At 35.5% G+C, this 17,737-nt stretch overlaps 4 protein-coding genes across 6 annotated transcripts; 2 read left to right on the top strand and 2 right to left on the bottom strand.

The window, feature by feature from the left end:
- Nucleotides 1–11,271: 11,271 nt before the first annotated feature.
- On the top strand, nucleotides 11,272–12,745 carry LOC120778731 (acyl carrier protein, mitochondrial). 3 transcript variants are annotated; one of them, XM_040110695.1, is made up of 5 exons: nucleotides 11,272–11,363; nucleotides 11,460–11,634; nucleotides 11,935–12,039; nucleotides 12,124–12,249; nucleotides 12,437–12,745. In XM_040110695.1, exons 2-5 carry the CDS (start codon nucleotides 11,482–11,484, stop codon nucleotides 12,614–12,616), a joined length of 564 nt encoding a protein of 187 aa, XP_039966629.1. In that variant the 5' UTR covers nucleotides 11,272–11,363; nucleotides 11,460–11,481; the 3' UTR covers nucleotides 12,617–12,745. The 3 variants fall into 3 exon arrangements, with proteins under 3 accessions (XP_039966629.1, XP_039966628.1, XP_039966627.1); XM_040110694.1 differs by lacking the exon at nucleotides 12,124–12,249 and having other exon boundaries at nucleotides 11,273–11,363; nucleotides 11,935–12,054; XM_040110693.1 differs by lacking the exon at nucleotides 11,935–12,039 and having other exon boundaries at nucleotides 11,274–11,363.
- Nucleotides 12,746–13,000: 255 nt separating this feature from the next.
- On the top strand, nucleotides 13,001–13,676 carry LOC120778875. The gene is made up of 2 exons (XM_040110919.1): nucleotides 13,001–13,079; nucleotides 13,142–13,676. The coding sequence occupies exons 1-2, from the start codon at nucleotides 13,028–13,030 to the stop codon at nucleotides 13,564–13,566; spliced, it is 477 nt and encodes a 158-aa protein (XP_039966853.1). The 5' UTR covers nucleotides 13,001–13,027; the 3' UTR covers nucleotides 13,567–13,676.
- LOC120778873 (augmin complex subunit msd5) lies at nucleotides 13,588–14,385 on the bottom strand. The gene has a single exon (XM_040110918.1). The coding sequence runs from the start codon at nucleotides 14,378–14,380 to the stop codon at nucleotides 13,628–13,630; it is 753 nt and encodes a 250-aa protein (XP_039966852.1). The 5' UTR covers nucleotides 14,381–14,385; the 3' UTR covers nucleotides 13,588–13,627.
- A 1,556-nt stretch (nucleotides 14,386–15,941) lies between these two features.
- LOC120777266 lies at nucleotides 15,942–17,391 on the bottom strand. Its single transcript, XM_040108469.1, has 5 exons — nucleotides 17,264–17,391; nucleotides 16,847–17,196; nucleotides 16,362–16,785; nucleotides 16,179–16,308; nucleotides 15,942–16,110 (listed from the first exon to the last, which is right to left on the bottom strand). Exons 1-5 carry the CDS (start codon nucleotides 17,270–17,272, stop codon nucleotides 16,022–16,024), a joined length of 1,002 nt encoding a protein of 333 aa, XP_039964403.1. The 5' UTR covers nucleotides 17,273–17,391; the 3' UTR covers nucleotides 15,942–16,021.
- Between the last annotated feature and the right edge of the window lie 346 nt (nucleotides 17,392–17,737).

Below are 17,737 nucleotides of genomic sequence, written 5' to 3'. Positions count from 1 at the left end.
GCTCACACTTGTATAAATAAATAGAAATAAAAATACATTGAATACTCAGTGCTCTCGTGAAACTTGAACTAATGAAAACCATACTGTATTTTAATTCTTAAACTCGTTTTATTAGTTTTTATACTCACAGCTGTTAAATTTTTCTTGCATAATTCAAAATACTAGAATTCTGTGGATTGCTATTTAATGATTCATGAGCGATTTACTTAATTAGAGCTATCTCTTTCGTGAAGAATAGAAGGATCATGTATCATGTACATATGTACATATGTATGTATGTATGTAGTACATATATGGACATTTCCACAAAAAGGTCCACCACGCGTGCAAAATTCAAACAGTTCCTGAAAACTTTTTGTTGATAAATAATAAATCTCAAATGTGTTTATTTTATAAATATAAAGGAATTTTTATTTTCTTCTAATTTTGAGCCGAAATATACAACGAATACACAAAGTTTACAAAAATCTGACTCTTTTGACCAAATATAACAACGTTTTTCCTTGTTATATTCCCTAATTCAAAGTAATACTATGATGTTTTTATAATTTAAAAATTTTCAGCTGATAGTAACATAATGTTCAACAGGCAGACGGACTGAGTGGAGATCGAATAACGGTAGTTTTTTGTGTTTGCTTCTGCTTATATTCGTATGTCGCGTCCGTTACCGAAAAACATCATTTTATTGTTCTCATTAGTGAACAAAGTGTTGAAGTGTAAATTGCTTTCAGACTAAAAGCAGATACATCATTTCACTTAAAAAAAGTAATAATTGGCTCTCGGCAAAAACGATTAATAAAATTTATTGGTGTTTGAAATTCGTCGCGTCCGTTACCAGTAAACCTTAAATATTAAATAAAGTTGTAGAAATTGCACAAAATTAAAATTTTATTGATGGCAAAAAACGGCAAAAGAAACAAGAAAAGCAATAACGTGTGTGAAAATGAAGTATAGAGAGAAAATGAAAGAAAACGTCGAGAAATGGCAGGAATACAAGAAGAAAGAAGCAAAACGAAAGCAAGAGTACCGAAAAAGATTATCGCAAAAAATGAAAACTGATAGCAATTTATTAGAAAAGAAGTAAGAAAAGGACCGTGTTAGGCTGCAAGTTTTGCGGCAAAAAAAGTGCATAAATATAATTGACAGTTTGAATTGCGAAATTTACAGCTGTAAACAAACGATGGGAAAAGCAATTAAAAAAGTTGAGGCTGCGCTACCTAAAAACCTGAATAGAAAAATAGCTATCCTCAAATCTTTATGCAATAAATATATTAAGCCAACAGAAACGATGAATGAAAATACAACCAAGTCATCAAAAAGCCAGATGCGCGAAAAATTAATTGAACAATTCTTTTTGCAAGATGGAATCAGCGTTCAAGCTCCTGGGAGAAAGGATACAATGATAATCAATGGGAAAGTAGTCTCAAAACGTTTTATGCTTATGACCTTAACAGAAGCAATCAACTTTTCAAAGCCGAATATACCGAAGAAAAAGTCTGCAAAACTATTTTTATTCGTTCTAAGCCAACTTATATTCAGTTAATCAATAATTTACGACACAATATGTGTGTCTGTAAGTACCATGCAAATTTTATTTTTCTACTACAAGGCTGCGCAAAGGTTATACCGCAGATCCCCGCCAAAGCTGAATTATTTCTTACATCAGTTTGCTGCGACGTTATGAATGAAAAGTGCATGGCTAATAATTGTGACAGCTGTGTACGCGATATTAAAGACGATCTAGTCCAATACAGTTTATTAAAAATTTAATACGCAAATCAAATGGAAACTTTTTTTGTAAAAAATTTTTAATCTACTACGGTTTTTAAATCACTGTCTTGTAATTATGTTTGTTTTTACCATACTTAGCACCATTGCTGAAATGAACATCCATGAACATCCTGGGAAATCCCTTTATTCGATAAATCTTACCTACACATTTTGTTCGCACGATCTTTACATTGTGTCCGTGATTTTATTGCTGAAATGGATACCTCCAGCGATGAAACCGATTTTAGTCCAGTTCGTCGCAAACAATCGCGCTTGTTATCAAGTAGCGACGAACAATTATGTAGCAATGTAAATATTTTTCCCTTATTTCTATTCTAATTTTTCTGTTCTTAGTTCTGGATTAACAGTTGTTTTTTTTTGTTTTTTGCTTAATCTACCAATTTTTCACCTGTATGAATTATGTATTTTAAGTTTTAATGCTCAATAAAATGCCACATGAACATACAATTTGCATGCATATCTGAATTTTTATACTTTTCAACATTTTTTACACGGTTTTTCGAAGTAAATATTGTTCTTTATTTAATCTTACACGGGTTTCAGACGACATGGAACGTATCTCCCCTTTTCCTATAGGAAACGCCTCTTTTTTTACACGGTTTTTTTTACACAGATTTCTGAGGAACGTATCCGTGTAAAAAAAGAGTTGGGTGTATATATGTATGTATGTATATATATATTTAAATGATCAGGGTGACGAGAAAAGTTGAAATCCCGTTGACTGTCTGTCTGTCCGTCCGTCCGTTCGACCTAAATCTCCTAAACCACTTACGCGACAATATCCAATTTTACTCAGCAAAATATTATTAGAAGTTCAACCAATATTGGGAAAATGGACGAAAACGGATGAAAACCCCGTTCACTCCCTATATAACGGTGCGGTTCAAAACTACTAAAAACGCGATAAGTCAATAACTAAATACGCTAGAGTCATTAAATTTTACCACTGAGATGGTATGAGAGAGTTTTATGGGAGCTGGTGTAAAAGTGAACTATGGGCGTGGCACCTCCCACTTTTTGATAAAATCACTTATCTCGGGATTCATATTCTTATGTCACGATATGAAAATGAGCAAAATCGGATAATAATGACGCTTACTTTCCATATACATATGTAGCACAATTCTAAATTCCACTTGATTCCTTACATACTATCCAGTACACAAATCAAGAAGCAATTAATATAACGCGATTAAACTTTACACAAGTGATGCCTTTAGTGTATGCCACCTTATGACCAAAAATCAAATCCAACAAAAACTGTTCAAGTTCTTAGGTACGGATTATTTGGACCCCAGAGTCTATAGTTGACTTTTAATCGAAAATATCGGTCAATGTCTGAGGTATATAAATGAAATTCAGGGATAGTACTACTCTGACAATGGTATGTTTGTGTGTCAAAAATGGGTTAAATCGGATTCCAGGTGACTTTGTACCGCTTGCAAGTTGCAAGAGTATAAAATGTTCGATTGCACCCGAACTTAGCCCTTCCTTACTTGTTTTATACGTACTTTTATTGAGGCACATCATATCGGTGTAAATTTTCACGTTTATATATTTTTGAATTATGGACTTTAGAAAATGTGTGAAGTAATATAACTTATTACCGAAGCAAATTTAATAAAGCATCAATACCTACTTATTAGAAGCTTCGTTAACAAAAAACTTGATATTAACCTTTTATCCTGCTATGATAACATTTTAAAGGAAAAACAGTCCTGATGTTTCAGAATCTTATGTTGAAGTGGAGATAAAAAAATTATTGGACCACACCGCGTCACGAACGTAATAAATGAACGCAATGAGTCCTCTAATCACCTAATACAAGATGTGTTCCAAAGTAAACTTTTTGAACGTAGCGCCATCTGCGTTAGAATGTGCTATCTTTATCGATTGTCCAGTGAGAATTTCATGATATTTCATAGATTAAAAGTGAAGTTATTGCGTTTTAAGTGTCAGTATGTTTGTGTTATCGGTGCGAAAAAGAGCTTCGAACAAAGAGCCAACATTAAATTTTGTTTTAAAATTGGTAAAACTTTTACCGGAACGTTTCAATTGAAGAAACAAGTTTATGGCGATGATTGCCAATCCCCTAGCAGAGTGCACGATTGGTTTCAACGTTTTCAAAGTGGTCGTGAGGACATAAATGATGATCAATCAAAATCCGTGATCACCGGAAATTCCATCGTAACTATGCGTGAATTCATCAAAATCAGCCGAAATCACACTTTAATGGAATTGAGCATCTCTAAGACATCGATTTATCGCATTTTGACCGAACATTTGGGTTTACGAAAGGTGTGTGCACGGTTTGTCCCGCACAAATTGACTGACGACCAAAAACTGCTCAGAATCCAACAATCGAAGGATGATTATTTGACCAAAAATCACATCACTCCCCGTGTTCATCTGATATGGCACCGTGCGAGTTCTTCCTTTTCGGAAAAATGCGTTTCCCCCTGAAAGGAAAGTGTTATGCAGAAGTAGAGGCCATTCAAAAGGCTTGCACCAGCATACTGCCGGCTATACCGGCCATACCGCCCAACGATGATGACGAGCACAAACAAATTTCCGCTCCCAATGTTATCCAATATGCACCAGTTTCAATAGGAGAGATCTACGAAGAATCTACTGAGTCAAGCAATAAGTAGGTTAAGATGTATCGACTCCATCATACACGAAAGAACTAACGGCTCATTACAAATCAGGACTTGCTAACCCGATTACTTTTGAGCTTAGATCCTTTCAGTCAAAGAAAAATATCATGCAAAAGTAAATCAATTTTGTTAAAATCAGTTTTTGATTTAGTTGAGTAATATTCTAAAAATTCCTTTTTTCGTCTATCAACTTTTTTAATGTAATATAATTAATTAAAATTCATTGCCATCGGATGGTGGCGGAGTGGGAAACGGGGAGGGAGATTTTAAAAAGCTTTGGCAAAAGTTTCACTTTTATATAGTTGATGTCATCCACGCTGGCTTTGTAAGTTGGTGGAGTTAAAATGTTTAACTACTCTAGGATATTTTGCCTTTCCAATTACAAGCAATTTAATCTTGTGTTATTCAGTATCATTGTCACAATGTAATACGCTGTTCTTCAGATTTGTTTTCCGGTGTCTTTTTTCTTTCATTGTACTATAAACGTATGATTTTCAAAGGATCAAAGTAGACATTCCTGTTTTAGAAAAGCCAGTGGAACCACTTTTCTGCTGAGCTGCCCAACCCCAACGAAGTTAAAAAATTATATGTCACCGTCACTAAAAGCATGATACACGGACCATGCGATGTACTGAACAGTACGTCCCCTTGCATAAAGGACGAAAAATGCACAAAAAAATATCCACGCGCGCTCTCAAAACATACACAAAAAAATGATTAACCCTTGTATTGACGTACATATGGCGCTCTAGGAAGAGGGACGTTCTGTTAATCTTAATCTTAGAGGCACCGCGGAAAGCGTGTGCGTGGACAATAGCTGAGAGGTTTCTTATTCACGCTTGCTTTACAAAGTTTTTAACACTTACATAAATGTGGTGTTTTCCAGCTCGGTCCAGGCTATGAAATATATATGTAAATACATAAATAGCCCAAAGGATGAGATCCATATGTTTCAGGCGAGCAGTTATGTAAGTAGTAATGAAACGGCGTGGAGAATACTCAGTTTATCGTTACATGAAGTGGACCAAGCAGTGATCTATCCTGCTGTACATCTCCCAAATGGCGAGAGCGTGTATCTACCGAGGCAAAACTGCCAGACCGAATTGCAACACCGCCTATTACCACCCTCACCTCATTTTCCGCTTGTGCCAGGAAGACGAGTTTGCTCGTACGTTGTTCTTTGTAGAAATTCCAAGGTATTACAAACGTCGAGTGCAGGGCGCACCCGTCGACAGGTGGCCTGGTGTGAAAGCCTCAGATGTCTTGAGTAGAATTTTTATCATACACATAACACCCTTTGAGCGTTGTTGTGTATGGTTGCTGCTGAATATAATCCGTTTTCAAACACTCAAAATGGTAGATGGGCACGTAAAGGACAGTTTCCGAGAAGCCTTTCAGGCGATGGGGTTGCATGAAAACGACGGTCACTGAGACGAAACGATGGACGACTCCATATTGTGCTGGACAGCGCCTACGTTGAGAGAGCTCTTTCCGATTATAATAAGCTACTGCGGACTCTCTAACCCCAGCAATTGTGCAACAAGTAAAAAAACGCTTTGTCAGAGGACGATGCTCGCCGATACCAAGGAATAACACTAACCAACGATGACATAAACGACAAATGACATGACGAAGACATTAAAGTAAGTGACGGGAAGTAAAATATACTAATGAAAGCATGTAAATCTATGGTTGTAATCCATTCACGCCTTCATCGAATAATGAATGTTGAACCCTTTCACTACATTTTTATACTCTTGCAACGGTTAACGTTTGTTTGTATCATCCAAAAATAATCGAGTTAGATATAGGATTATATTCCATATATATGTATATAGATGATCAGGATGACAGCGCGAGTTGAATTTCGAGTGACAGACTGTCTGTTCGTCTATGCAAGGGATACCTTGTGTAAACATTGAGATATCTTAATGGTACTTGGTACACGTTTTCCTTTGGCAAAAAAGTGAGGACGAGTTTGTAGATGAACCTAATCGGACCATGATCACGCCCATAAAACGCCATTAAACAAAAACCTATAAAATAGCATAACTATTAGACCAATTTCAGCCGAATTAGGTATATGACATTATCTTGACGTTTTCATGTTTAGTTGTGAAAATGAATCAGACCACAAGCACACCTACTTCCCATATTGCAGAAATAAAATTCCATATGATTCTTTGCCTTTCCAGTACAAAAATCAAGCACAAATCAATATATTCGTATATACATATGCATGTAACTATGCACAAATAGTGTTTTTAAAGTATGCCAGCTGGAATGTATCAATTGCAAAAATCGGACCATAATTGTTCAAGCCCCCATGTACCCAATATGTTGACCCCAGTGCGTTAGCCTGATGTTTTGCCAAAAATATCTACATATTTATGAAGTATGTTATAAAAATTCGAGGGAAATGTTTTTTGTATAATATACCCTTGTGTTAAAAATGGAAAAGAGAACAACAGATTTCTACGTTATCACTATGGTCATAACCTTCGACAAATTTCGTTGGATACGGGTGGTAGGTACGGAATGACTAACGGCCACTAATGATTCACCGACGTGCCGCCTTCCGTAGTGACAACGTACTTATTCTTGTGCTCAATTGAGCAACGTTGCTATTTCAATGTAAATTAAATCGTAGAAAAGCCGGGTTATCGGTGCCGCTATTTTTTATTAATTAAACAAGAAAAAACCTTAACCTTGGTTTTACCGAACCTAAATACCCTTCACAGGTGCATTTCTGTTAGTAACTATGTGTTTGTATGGAAGCTATATGCTATAGTAATCCGTTCTGATCGTGAATATACATATGTATATTGTCAAATGCGAAAGTTCTCCGTACAAGCCCTTGATTCCGATTGTTCAGTTTGTATGGCAGCTATATGTTACAGTAGTTCCAACAAATGAGCAGCTTCTTGAAGAGAAAATGACGTTTTCAAAATTTCAAAACGATATCTTAAAAACTGAGGGAGTAGTTCGTATATATACAGACAGACGGGCAGACAGACGGACATGGCTAATTCGACTCAGCTCGACACACTGATCATACTTTATCGGGTCTCCGACCCTTCCTTCTGGGTGTTACAATCTTCGTGACAAACTTAATACACCCTGTTCAGGGTATAAAAATACACTTTAATAATTGGATTTTAGCTTTGATGTTTTACGTTTTGAAAAATTATAACTGAACAACTTGATGTGTGCAAACCAATGTATAACAAGTAAGGAAGGGCTAAGTTTGGGTGCAATGAACATTTCATATTCTTTCGACTTGCAAGAATCAAAGTCAGAAATCTTAGCAATTATACATATGTTCCTGGCCGCCATATTTGACATGAGGTTTGTGAGAAAAACGAAAATAATTATATGTAGTACTATATGGCGTCATGTGTAGAAGTTCACGCAATTGAGGAAGGTTCTCTGATTGCCATTCACGACTTCCGGTCCTAGACCTAGTATCCTCTGGGCAGCCAAAGAACATCCGTTTGATGACGAGCTGAAGTGAAAAGGCCAGACATACGCTCCACAGCATAATGCGCTGGGTTTGAGAACCGCCACGTTAAAAACGCTTCCAATGAAAAAGCACAAACAGCCTCGAATGAGAGCCCCCCTCTTAATGACGACCATGGCAAACGCACTAAAGATAACGATTTAAGGGAATATCCTGTCCCTTAATTGGGAACTGCCCAGCTGGTTAATGTCCTCGCTAGATTGAAGGCTTACATCACCGCCGTCCAAGAAATGCGAAGGATGGGACAAGGACTGAGGTGAGTATTTCCTTGTGGCATTTACTACAGTGGCCATATACAGGAGCACAAATTCGGTGTGGGCTTCGTAGTAGGAGAGAGACTCCGTCGCAGATTACTGTCATTCCCCCCGGTGGATGAACGGATAAACGTTTAGCTACAATCCGCGAAGTTCTTTAAGATATCGCTAGGTATAACGGAACTGCGGGATGGCCGACTAGGATAATGCTCGAAAATTCTACGAAAATATGAGCCGATTAACAGAAGGTTTCAAGACCGGAGCATACTTTTGTAGAACCTCCTAAGGTGATCTAGTAACCGACGCCCAGAGCGTACTAAACTTATGGAGAGAACACTTCTCCAGCCTGCTAAATGACAGTGAAAATATAATGCCAGGAGAAGACGAACTCGATTCCCCAATCAATGAAGTTCAAATAGCAATTAACCGTTTGAAGAACAACAAAGCGGCAGGGCCGATATATGTATTGCTGGGCCGATATATTGCTGGGTGAGCTATTCAAACACGGCGGCGAAGAACTGATATGTATGTAACATGCATCAGCTTCTTTGTAAAATATGGTCGGACGTAAGCATGCCCAACGATTGGAATTTAAGTGTGTTCTGCCCAATTCACAAAAAGAGAGACCCCACAATCTGCGCCAACTAACGTGGGATAAGTCTCGCATATACAGTTCTATCGAGCGTATTGTGTGAAAGATTAAAGCCCACCGCCAACAAACTGATTGAACCTTATCAGTGTGGCTTTAGGCTTTGAAAATCAACAACCGACCAGATATTCACCATGCGCCAAATCTTGGAATAGACCCGTCAAAAGAGAATCGACACACACAATCTCTTCGTTGATTTGAAAGCTGGGGTCAGAGATAAAGAGATGTTTAACTCCTCTCTTACTGGAAGTGAGAGAACAATTGCTAAACATCATCGATCGAGTTCAAGAGGTTTTGACGTTAAGCAATTGGAAACGAGCGATGGCCAGATTGAATTCTTACCAAAAAAATATGTAAACGGAGGGATTTGTTGCATCGTTCAAGACCACTTATAAAAAATTTAAAACAATGAAAATTAAATAAATTTGTGAAATTTAAAGGTATTTAATGAAACGTCATAGTATTATTTTCAATGGAAAATTATTAAAAACATTTAATGATTGAGAGCTAACAAGCTTAAATCCTATTATTGGGTATTGAAAGGACAATCTGGCCATAATGGAAAATGTTATAAAAAACGCTAATTTTGAGGCGCTCTCACACTGGAATAAGTTGGGCATCCCTTTATTCCTGCTGGGGTCGAATCGTTACATCCGTGCACGGATCGGCAAACATACGAAAGAAAATTACGTGATACGTCAATCGTATGCGGTGATTGGCATTATGACATACGATAGCTTTGGATCGTATTTTTAGGACACAATAGATGTGGAACTGTCAAAACTTGCGAAATTTTCAATAAACTGACAGAAGTAAATCTGAAATATCAAAATGAATCCAACCGTGTTTTTTTATTTGAGCTCTAGTGAAAGTGATGGGCATAAAAAAATAGTGCGGAGATAGCTAAGAGATCGTAGCAATAGCGCAGGTATAAAAAAAAATATGAATTCTCATTTACAAAATTTTCTTTGTAGATGTATCGTTGAACAAAGCATCGGAATCTTAAAAACACGGTGGAGAATTTTAGGATTTTAGGCAAGAGAGAAAGGTATCACCCCACAAAGGTGGAAGATTTGCTAACGTTTGTGAGGCATTACATAACTTCTGCATAAAATTTAAAACAAGTTGTGACCCTCAAAATTACAATTCTTATCATACACAAGAAATGGACACTGGGGTAACGAACCGCTTCACCGCAATCGAATAACCGATAAGAGATCAAATAAATTACCCTTGCGCAACTTCGTTCTGGATACTGTAGCAGGTTAAACTCCTACTTATCCAGAATAGGCCCTGACATACCCAATGTACCTGTATGCAACGAGTCTCCGCATGACACTGACCACCTCTTTGCATGCCCTACAAACCCTACCCATCTAACATCTTCCTCCTTTTGGTCCGACCCCGTCGAAACAGCACGTTTCTTGGGCCTACCGTTAGATGACATCGACGACAACACAAATGACATTTACCATCCCAACGGGGATTGAATTTCCGTTAAAACAACAACAACAAGATCAAATAAAGTATTCCTTATGTCCTTAACCTTGTAAATAATTTTATTTTTATTGTCAACTAAAATACAAAAATTTTGTTCACATAAATAATTTTTTGTTTTAATTTTTAATGAGATATTCCATTCATTGCTATATTGTTTATGTCGTTTATTACTAAAAATTATAAAACACTTAAAATTTTAAAAAATTTTGCTCACATTTCCATAAATTTGGCTATTACGATTGGTAGTTCGCGTTCGAACGACGATTCGAACGAACGGATACGTTTATATACTCCTTCACGTATGTCATCATGCCAGATCACGATAGAAGCGTTACGATCACGTACGTCATAATACGAAATACAGGCTTTTACGTGACGAGTGATACGTGACGGATGTAACGATTCGACCCCTGATTTTGACAGCACGTTATCAAACAAAGTTTCAGACAAGGCGATTCCCTATCGTGCGACTTCTTTATGTGAAGATCTTTCAAAACGAAAAAATCTACTCAAAATCATAAATACAAAATTGCATACAAAAGTCAGATAACATCATGTACGCAGACTTCCAGGCTCTAGCTCACTCGAAAAGATACCTAAAAATTAATTCTAAAATCACAGAAATCTTCAAAATGTCGTCTAAATAAAGTTTTTGACAGTTGTTGTTGTTGTCGTAGCGGCAGAATTCTGCCGAGTTGACCGTCCTTGCCCAGATAAAAATCCGGGTTCGTCCTGTTACGTAGTCCCGACTGCCGTGGAGTTGGAATGGACAACATTGGAGTTTTTTGCGTTTGCCCGATGTGTTGTGTCCCCACAGTTTTAAAATATTCAAAAAAATGTATACATATAGTCCAGAAATTTTGTTAGTAAATTATTTCGGTGTTTTTCCATTGTGAACGACCCTAATTTTGACAGTTTGTCTATGCATGTCTCTTTCATTGCCGCAATTTGACATAGCTCCTGACGTTTTTACATAATATTCTTCCCAAAGGGTCAGTGCAGAATTTAACAATTTTTTCTTAAAAAATTTGCGGTTTTATTGTGAAGCCTTTTACAAATATAATTCAAACTATATTTATTATTAACAGGTCGGAGTTTACCACATATACGATGTCATTAACGCTAGCTGTTCGTAACTGCAGCCGTTTTGCTGCAAAATCACTGCGTGTAACTGCCGCAGTGTCGTTAACTGCCCAGCCACAAATGCGTTTGATGCACAAGGTTAGCAGCAATTCACCTGCCGTAAGCGCTTTGCTAAATCAGGTGAGTGGACAAAAGTTGAAGGATTATAATATCAAAGAATGCGTTCAACCAATACATACTCTTAACCTCAAAATGGTTTTAGATGCTGCTATAATGAAAATAGAAAATCATGGGGAAATAATATAGTATTCAAGTAATAAGTATTAGATTTTCTTACCTGTATTGAGATAGTCATAAATATATACAAGTAATTGTAAAATAAACAGAAGTACTCAAATTTAGTGAAAACATCATAAATCTAACAATCACTTTGATTTAATTAAAAACAACCCTCTCACTCATTCCGTTCTTCATATTTAGCAAAATTACAAAAAATCTTTTGAAGTGCGCACATATGCATCAGCTAAACGCAGTTTGGAGGAAATCCAAGATCGTGTTTTGAAAGTAGTCGCAAGCTATGACAAAGTGACTGCTGACAAGGTAATAAAAGGTTTGGAAGAAGAACTAACTTTTGGTTTTTTTGTTTTGTTCTTGTTTTCGGTTCATTAGAACAATTCTGCATGGCAATCACAATTTGTGCGAAACTATTCTGCAAAGCCGCCACTTACTCTTAAATTAATAGGCGAACGCGTCTTGCTCGTACTGAAACTGTATGACAAGATCGACCCCAGCAAGGTAATTGGTGTTTTTTAATGGTAAAATAATCAATATGTGAATGAAGTAATAATTAATTTTTTAATCATGATTCTAGTATCGATAATATATATTTAAATTAATTAACCAGTTGTTACTGCCAATATTATTTGATTGAACCGAAAACAAGTTATTTACGCTATATAATGCATATATTTTCACTCAACAGCTCAGCGTTGACTCGCATTTCATTAATGATCTTGGTCTCGACTCATTGGATCATGTGGAAGTTATAATGGCCATGGAAGATGAGTTCGGTTTTGAAATTCCCGATTCAGATGCCGAAAAATTACTGAAACCAGCTGACATCATTAAATATGTTGCAGACAAGGAGGACATATACGATTAAGCCGTTAAAATGATTAGTTCTATAAAGGATAGTAATGCACGCCAGTGAAATGTAATTTGTTTAAACACATGAAATGAGTGTAATTTACATTTACTGTTAAACCAAATACAAACAAAAAACCTAAGAATATCCGCATTATTTTGCTTATCGAATGATATATTAATATTGTTGAGTACTGCATCAACACTACATCAAGCACTTTTTAAGAATCTTATATTAATTGAAAAGAGCCAAAGCAAAATAAAGTTTTTTTTTAGAGAATATAAGTATTGTTTTGTTAGATCTTCAAAATTTTACTTGTCTTCTTTAAATATAAAGATGTGTGAGCATAGTGTATATTGTTGTGACCACTAGGTAACAACAAGAAGAAGCATTCAGTTTGAATTGTCAAATTGTTACAGAAACATAAAAATGAATACCAAGTCGAAATCTTGCTTGATCGATGAAATGCTAACTGAATTGGGTAATTTAACTTATTATTTACATTGTGTCAATTACTTTTATAACACATTTACCATTTTGTAGCAAGTAGTCGGCAATCTATGTCTCATCAGTCGAATGTAATTTCAGACGTCATTGATAAGTCAAATAATATAATGCTTCAAATTGAATCTACGCGCGGTAGCACAAATAGTGCCAACACTAATGCAGATAGCTCCACAAATAAAACATTTTCTTGTAAAAAGGAAATAGTACAGATTTTGGCTAAAATAATTGAAAATTCGCCACAGATGTTTAGCGCCAACATGCAAACTCTCGCAGCCAGCTTGAATCAAAACGGTGACCAGTTTGAGCAGTATCTAGAACAGAGCCATCAACGTGCCGAGTATTTAAGTAGCTGCGTTAGAAAATTGCTCGCTGTGGGCGATACACTAACGCAAATAAAAACTGTTCTACATGAGGCTGATGACATTAATAATTCTGAAGTATATGAACCATCGAGTGAATAATTTTTGTTATTAAGAAAGTCCCTTATCAATAATTTCTATGTATTTTATATTTTAAAACGGTTTACATACTGGAAACTGTGTTTAATAAATAGGTGATTAAATTCATAAAACTTTCTGTGCGCGCTGACTGTGTATTGGCTGTTGGCGTTCCATTTATAAATATTTCTTGATTTTCACGCATATAATTAAGCTCTTCTAGGTTAGCAAGTATATTTTGTAATTTTTTTTCCTCGTCAGGTTTGAAAGCTTGTTCTATATTATTTACAGCTGGACATAGCTTCTCCAACTGCTTCGCGAATGCACATAATTGATCCAATTTCTTTTCAAAAGACTGAGCGCATTCTTGTTGCTGTCTTTCATTTAGAAATTGTGTAAGTTTCTGCTGAAATTTTTTAAAGACATTATAGATCTCCGAGGCTGAAGGTAACTCCGTTGCACAGCTCATATTTTGAAGTGAAGTGCTTCCTGGTGATTGTTCACGTGAATTAACCATTATGGTCATATCTCTCGCCATTGTACAATTCATTCGCAGTTGCTGCTCTTTTATTGGCAGGCGTTTTGGCTTGTGTAAATTGGAGGGATACTCTTCAAATGCTTTAAATATATCTGCGAAGTCTGCTACTGTAGGATTGTCCTTGGAGGGTGTAATTTCAGAATTAATATCTTTAATTTCACGTTGATAACCATCATAAAAACTCGACAGGTTAATAATTGAGGTTTTTACCCTATGCTCTTTGATATTATTTTCGTGTTTATTGTAATTTTTATATATGGTTTTAGAGATTTCCGAAAAATCAACACTTCTTAAAGCCATTTTCATATTTTAATTGAATATTCAAATATCTGACACTTTGTGGTGTAATTCACAATAGTTGAAGTAAAATTAGGGGTGAATTTGCTAAATAAATTACGTGCAAGTATATTAACAAAAACAAATTTTAATATTTTTAGACGGCTCAAAATAAACAACGCACAGTTTGCTATCCATTTTTCCAATATTCTTAACTTTTCGCACACTTTTATTTCACTTTTTTTTTAATAAATAAACAAATTTCACTATCAGCTGTCTAAATGCACAAGTCTGCCGTCTGTCACCATAAAATTGCAATGCGCATTAGCGTTGCTCAAGGCGCATTAATTGTGCTCGTCAGGGCTATTAATGAAACTCAGAGAGCATGTTTTCCTGTTCATACTCTGAAGTGCAGTTCAGTAGAATTACTAGAAATTAGAATCAGGGTTTGAAATACATTAAACCCTCTGAAATTAAAATCGAAAATTCAATTGGCTTGAAGGAGTTAATAATTTGATAAAAGGGTGCAATCACAGTGATTTCTTCTCTACTGAGTACTTCTTCTGGCTCCGATATTATTTTTTAAGATAAAAAAAAACTAAAAAACGAACAGTTAAAAACAAAAGGGTTCTATTTTATGCCCGTCGACTGTAATGCCAAAAATAGATAAAATCGGGTACCAATACTACATCTATCTTCCCTATACCTGATAAAAGATTTTCAAACTTCCGGTTAGTCTTATACCGTAAATATCAGTCAATCTTATTAAAATTAGCTGAACGTACAATATAATGTTGGAACATATTTTAGTTGAATGCCGAAAATATGTGAAATTATATTATACTACATATAATAAATTCCTTTATTCTAAACGTGATGGGTGTTGCTCTAGACCTGGGTATCATCAATTGCATTCTTCTGGTTGGGATTTTGCTCATCAACTCAATGTCAATTTAGCCTATTTGGTTAAGTTTGTGTCAGATATGTACATATATCTCATTTTAGAATGATTTTAATATAATTTGTATGAATTTTAGAACAGCATGCCTATATTATTAAGATATTTGTTTCGTATTACACCGGTCTACAACAATTTTACGAACGAAGAATAATTAAAACAAGAAAAAAACGTTCACTTCGGCTGCACCGAAGCTAATATACCCTTCACAGGTGTATTTCTTTTAGTAACTATGTGTCCAGGTGTATGGAAGCTATATGCTATAGTAATCCAATCTGAACAGTTTTTGTGGAGATTATATTGTTACCTTAAGCAGTAATCCATGCCAAATTTCGTGAAGATACCATGTCAAACGCGAAAGTTTTCCATACAAGCCCTTGATTCCGATCGTTCGGTTTGTATGGCAGCTACATATATGCTATAGTGAGCCGATCTGAACAATTTCTTTCAATATTACATTACTTCTATAAACAATAACTCATAGCAAAATTTCGTGAAGATATATTGTCAAATGAGGAAGTTTCTCTTGCAAGCATTTGATTCCGATCATTCAGTTTGAATGGCAGCAAAACAAACAATTTTTTGTTGGCCTGTGTAATTTAAAGTTTGTGTAGAAATAAAAATAAATTTACTTACTTGGCTTTATTTAAAATTACTATTAAAAAATAAATATAGCTAAACGAATCTTATGAGTGAATATTTATTGCTTAACCGTACTCCGATTGTATGGTGAGTGCGAATTGTCCTTTGTTAGGAATAGAACTGCCATGGTACCAAATTCTGGTATCAACCAATACTTTAAATAACGAAATTAATACATTTATAGTTTTTAATCGATGAGTAAATATAATGCATATAACGCACCTGCATCACCGGGTTCTACATAGAAGGAAAACGATTGACAAACGTGATCACATTCTGGAGTCGGTGCTACAATCCAACTTTTGTTTCCTTGCAACTGAGCTTGCCAAACTAGACGCGGAATATAATCCAACTAGAATAAAGATTTAATAATTATTATATTAAATTAGTAAAACCATAACCAACATGCATAAAATCGCCTTGTTCATAGCCAATAAATATATAATCCGTATTTGGCACTTCGGCATCAACAGGTAAAAAATGTGGACGCGGATAAAGTTTACGCAATTCTTCTAATACAACTGAATGGCAATTGCTCCAACCCACGTACCACGGCGTTTGACCTATGCTTAAATTTGAACGAACGCTAGGCATTGCAAAAACATCTTGCAACGATTTGAAATCCGAACGAAAATTAAGAAATTGACATTTCTCGTCCATTGCACCGGGTATACGTTCATATAAGTCTTTTAGATAATCGAAATTTAAAAGTTGCTTAGCCTTCCAGTGTGCAACAGCATTTTTTATTATAATTGGCTGCGATGAATATGCATAAGGTGAAAACTCTTCTCGCGTCAGATTTTGTAGTATCTTAGGTCCTGTTACATCCCTGAAATTTGGGAAATTGTACGCATTAGCTATAATTTTTTAACTATCATATTTCATTCTACCTGCAGAAGTCGCAGTCGCTTATAGGTCTTGTTGCCTCCGAAACAATATAATTGTTGGGCAAAAAGCAACGCACTCCCAAAAGAAACGTAATTATCTCATAAAATAATGGTGTTACTACCATTATGAACGCCAATAAGCCTAGCACATACCACATATTAATTTTATTCGGATTAAGGTCTGCATCTCGAGATTTCCTATACGCTTCTTGCAAATCAGATGTTGTTACTAGGCCTGTGCGCAAAGCGTCATCGTGTAATGCATCTAGTTTTCGCACAAAATCCTCCCCAAGAGATTCGCGTGTTCGTCTCGCTGTAGGATTAACATTTCTTGTTGATGACCTGTTCCAAAACTAAAATATATTTTTACATTGAAAACTTTTTCAAACCTTCCTTTAAATTAATTTAAATATGTTGTACCAAAAACATCACGTCTGTTTTAACAAAACTGGCACAATTGCAGTTGTTTGAACTTTAGACAGACATATTTTATAAAAAAGAAATTAACAACTTCAGTGCTTTGTCTTAATTTATCAGTGCAAATTGTAAACAATGAATAGGTTTAACAGCTGATGCTACCCTCACTGTTCGTATTCTTCGTTTAAAATCGATAAATAGATATCGATAGTCTTAAGTTTATCTGGATTTACAAAGTTCTGATGAGGTTAAAATATATATTTGCGGTGATTTGCGGTTTGTGTATATCTATTTGGGAGGCAAGATAATATTCTTTATTATAAAAAATCGTATGTATTTTTGAAGGTAGTGCTTTTAAAGTCATATTTGAAATGTATATAAAATAAATTCGTATTGATATTATTTTCGATACCCAGCTCCACAAAATTGTTTGCTTTTAATTCCCACACATAATTAGTTGGCAAAGCCGTACAAAAT

The sequence above is a fragment of the Bactrocera tryoni genome, chromosome 5 (assembly GCF_016617805.1).
Source record: "Bactrocera tryoni isolate S06 chromosome 5, CSIRO_BtryS06_freeze2, whole genome shotgun sequence".
Lineage (NCBI taxonomy): Eukaryota > Metazoa > Arthropoda > Insecta > Diptera > Tephritidae > Bactrocera > Bactrocera tryoni.
The sequence above is the reverse complement of the archived record's forward strand: the minus strand, read 5'-3'. Positions and strand labels throughout refer to the sequence as shown.

What these genes read in the sequence shown, in the direction of transcription:
- LOC120778731 (XM_040110695.1), top strand. Translation starts at nt 11,482, where the DNA reads ATGTCATTAACGCTAGCTGTTCGTAACTGCAGCCGTTTTGCTGCAAAA. An exon ending in TAGTCGCAAGCTATGACAAA is followed by an intron (nt 12,040 to 12,123) that starts GTGACTGCTGAC and finishes TCGGTTCATTAG; the next exon opens with AACAATTCTGCATGGCAATC. An exon ending in ACAAGATCGACCCCAGCAAG is followed by an intron (nt 12,250 to 12,436) that starts GTAATTGGTGTT and finishes TTCACTCAACAG; the next exon opens with CTCAGCGTTGACTCGCATTT.
- LOC120778875 (XM_040110919.1), top strand. Translation starts at nt 13,028, where the DNA reads ATGAATACCAAGTCGAAATCTTGCTTGATCGATGAAATGCTAACTGAA. An exon ending in TGAAATGCTAACTGAATTGG is followed by an intron (nt 13,080 to 13,141) that starts GTAATTTAACTT and finishes ACCATTTTGTAG; the next exon opens with CAAGTAGTCGGCAATCTATG.
- LOC120778873 (XM_040110918.1), bottom strand. Translation starts at nt 14,380, where the DNA reads ATGGCTTTAAGAAGTGTTGATTTTTCGGAAATCTCTAAAACCATATAT.
- LOC120777266 (XM_040108469.1), bottom strand. An exon ending in AACAAGGCGATTTTATGCAT is followed by an intron (nt 16,309 to 16,361) that starts GTTGGTTATGGT and finishes TCTTTATTCTAG; the next exon opens with TTGGATTATATTCCGCGTCT. An exon ending in TGTAGAACCCGGTGATGCAG is followed by an intron (nt 16,111 to 16,178) that starts GTGCGTTATATG and finishes CGTTATTTAAAG; the next exon opens with TATTGGTTGATACCAGAATT.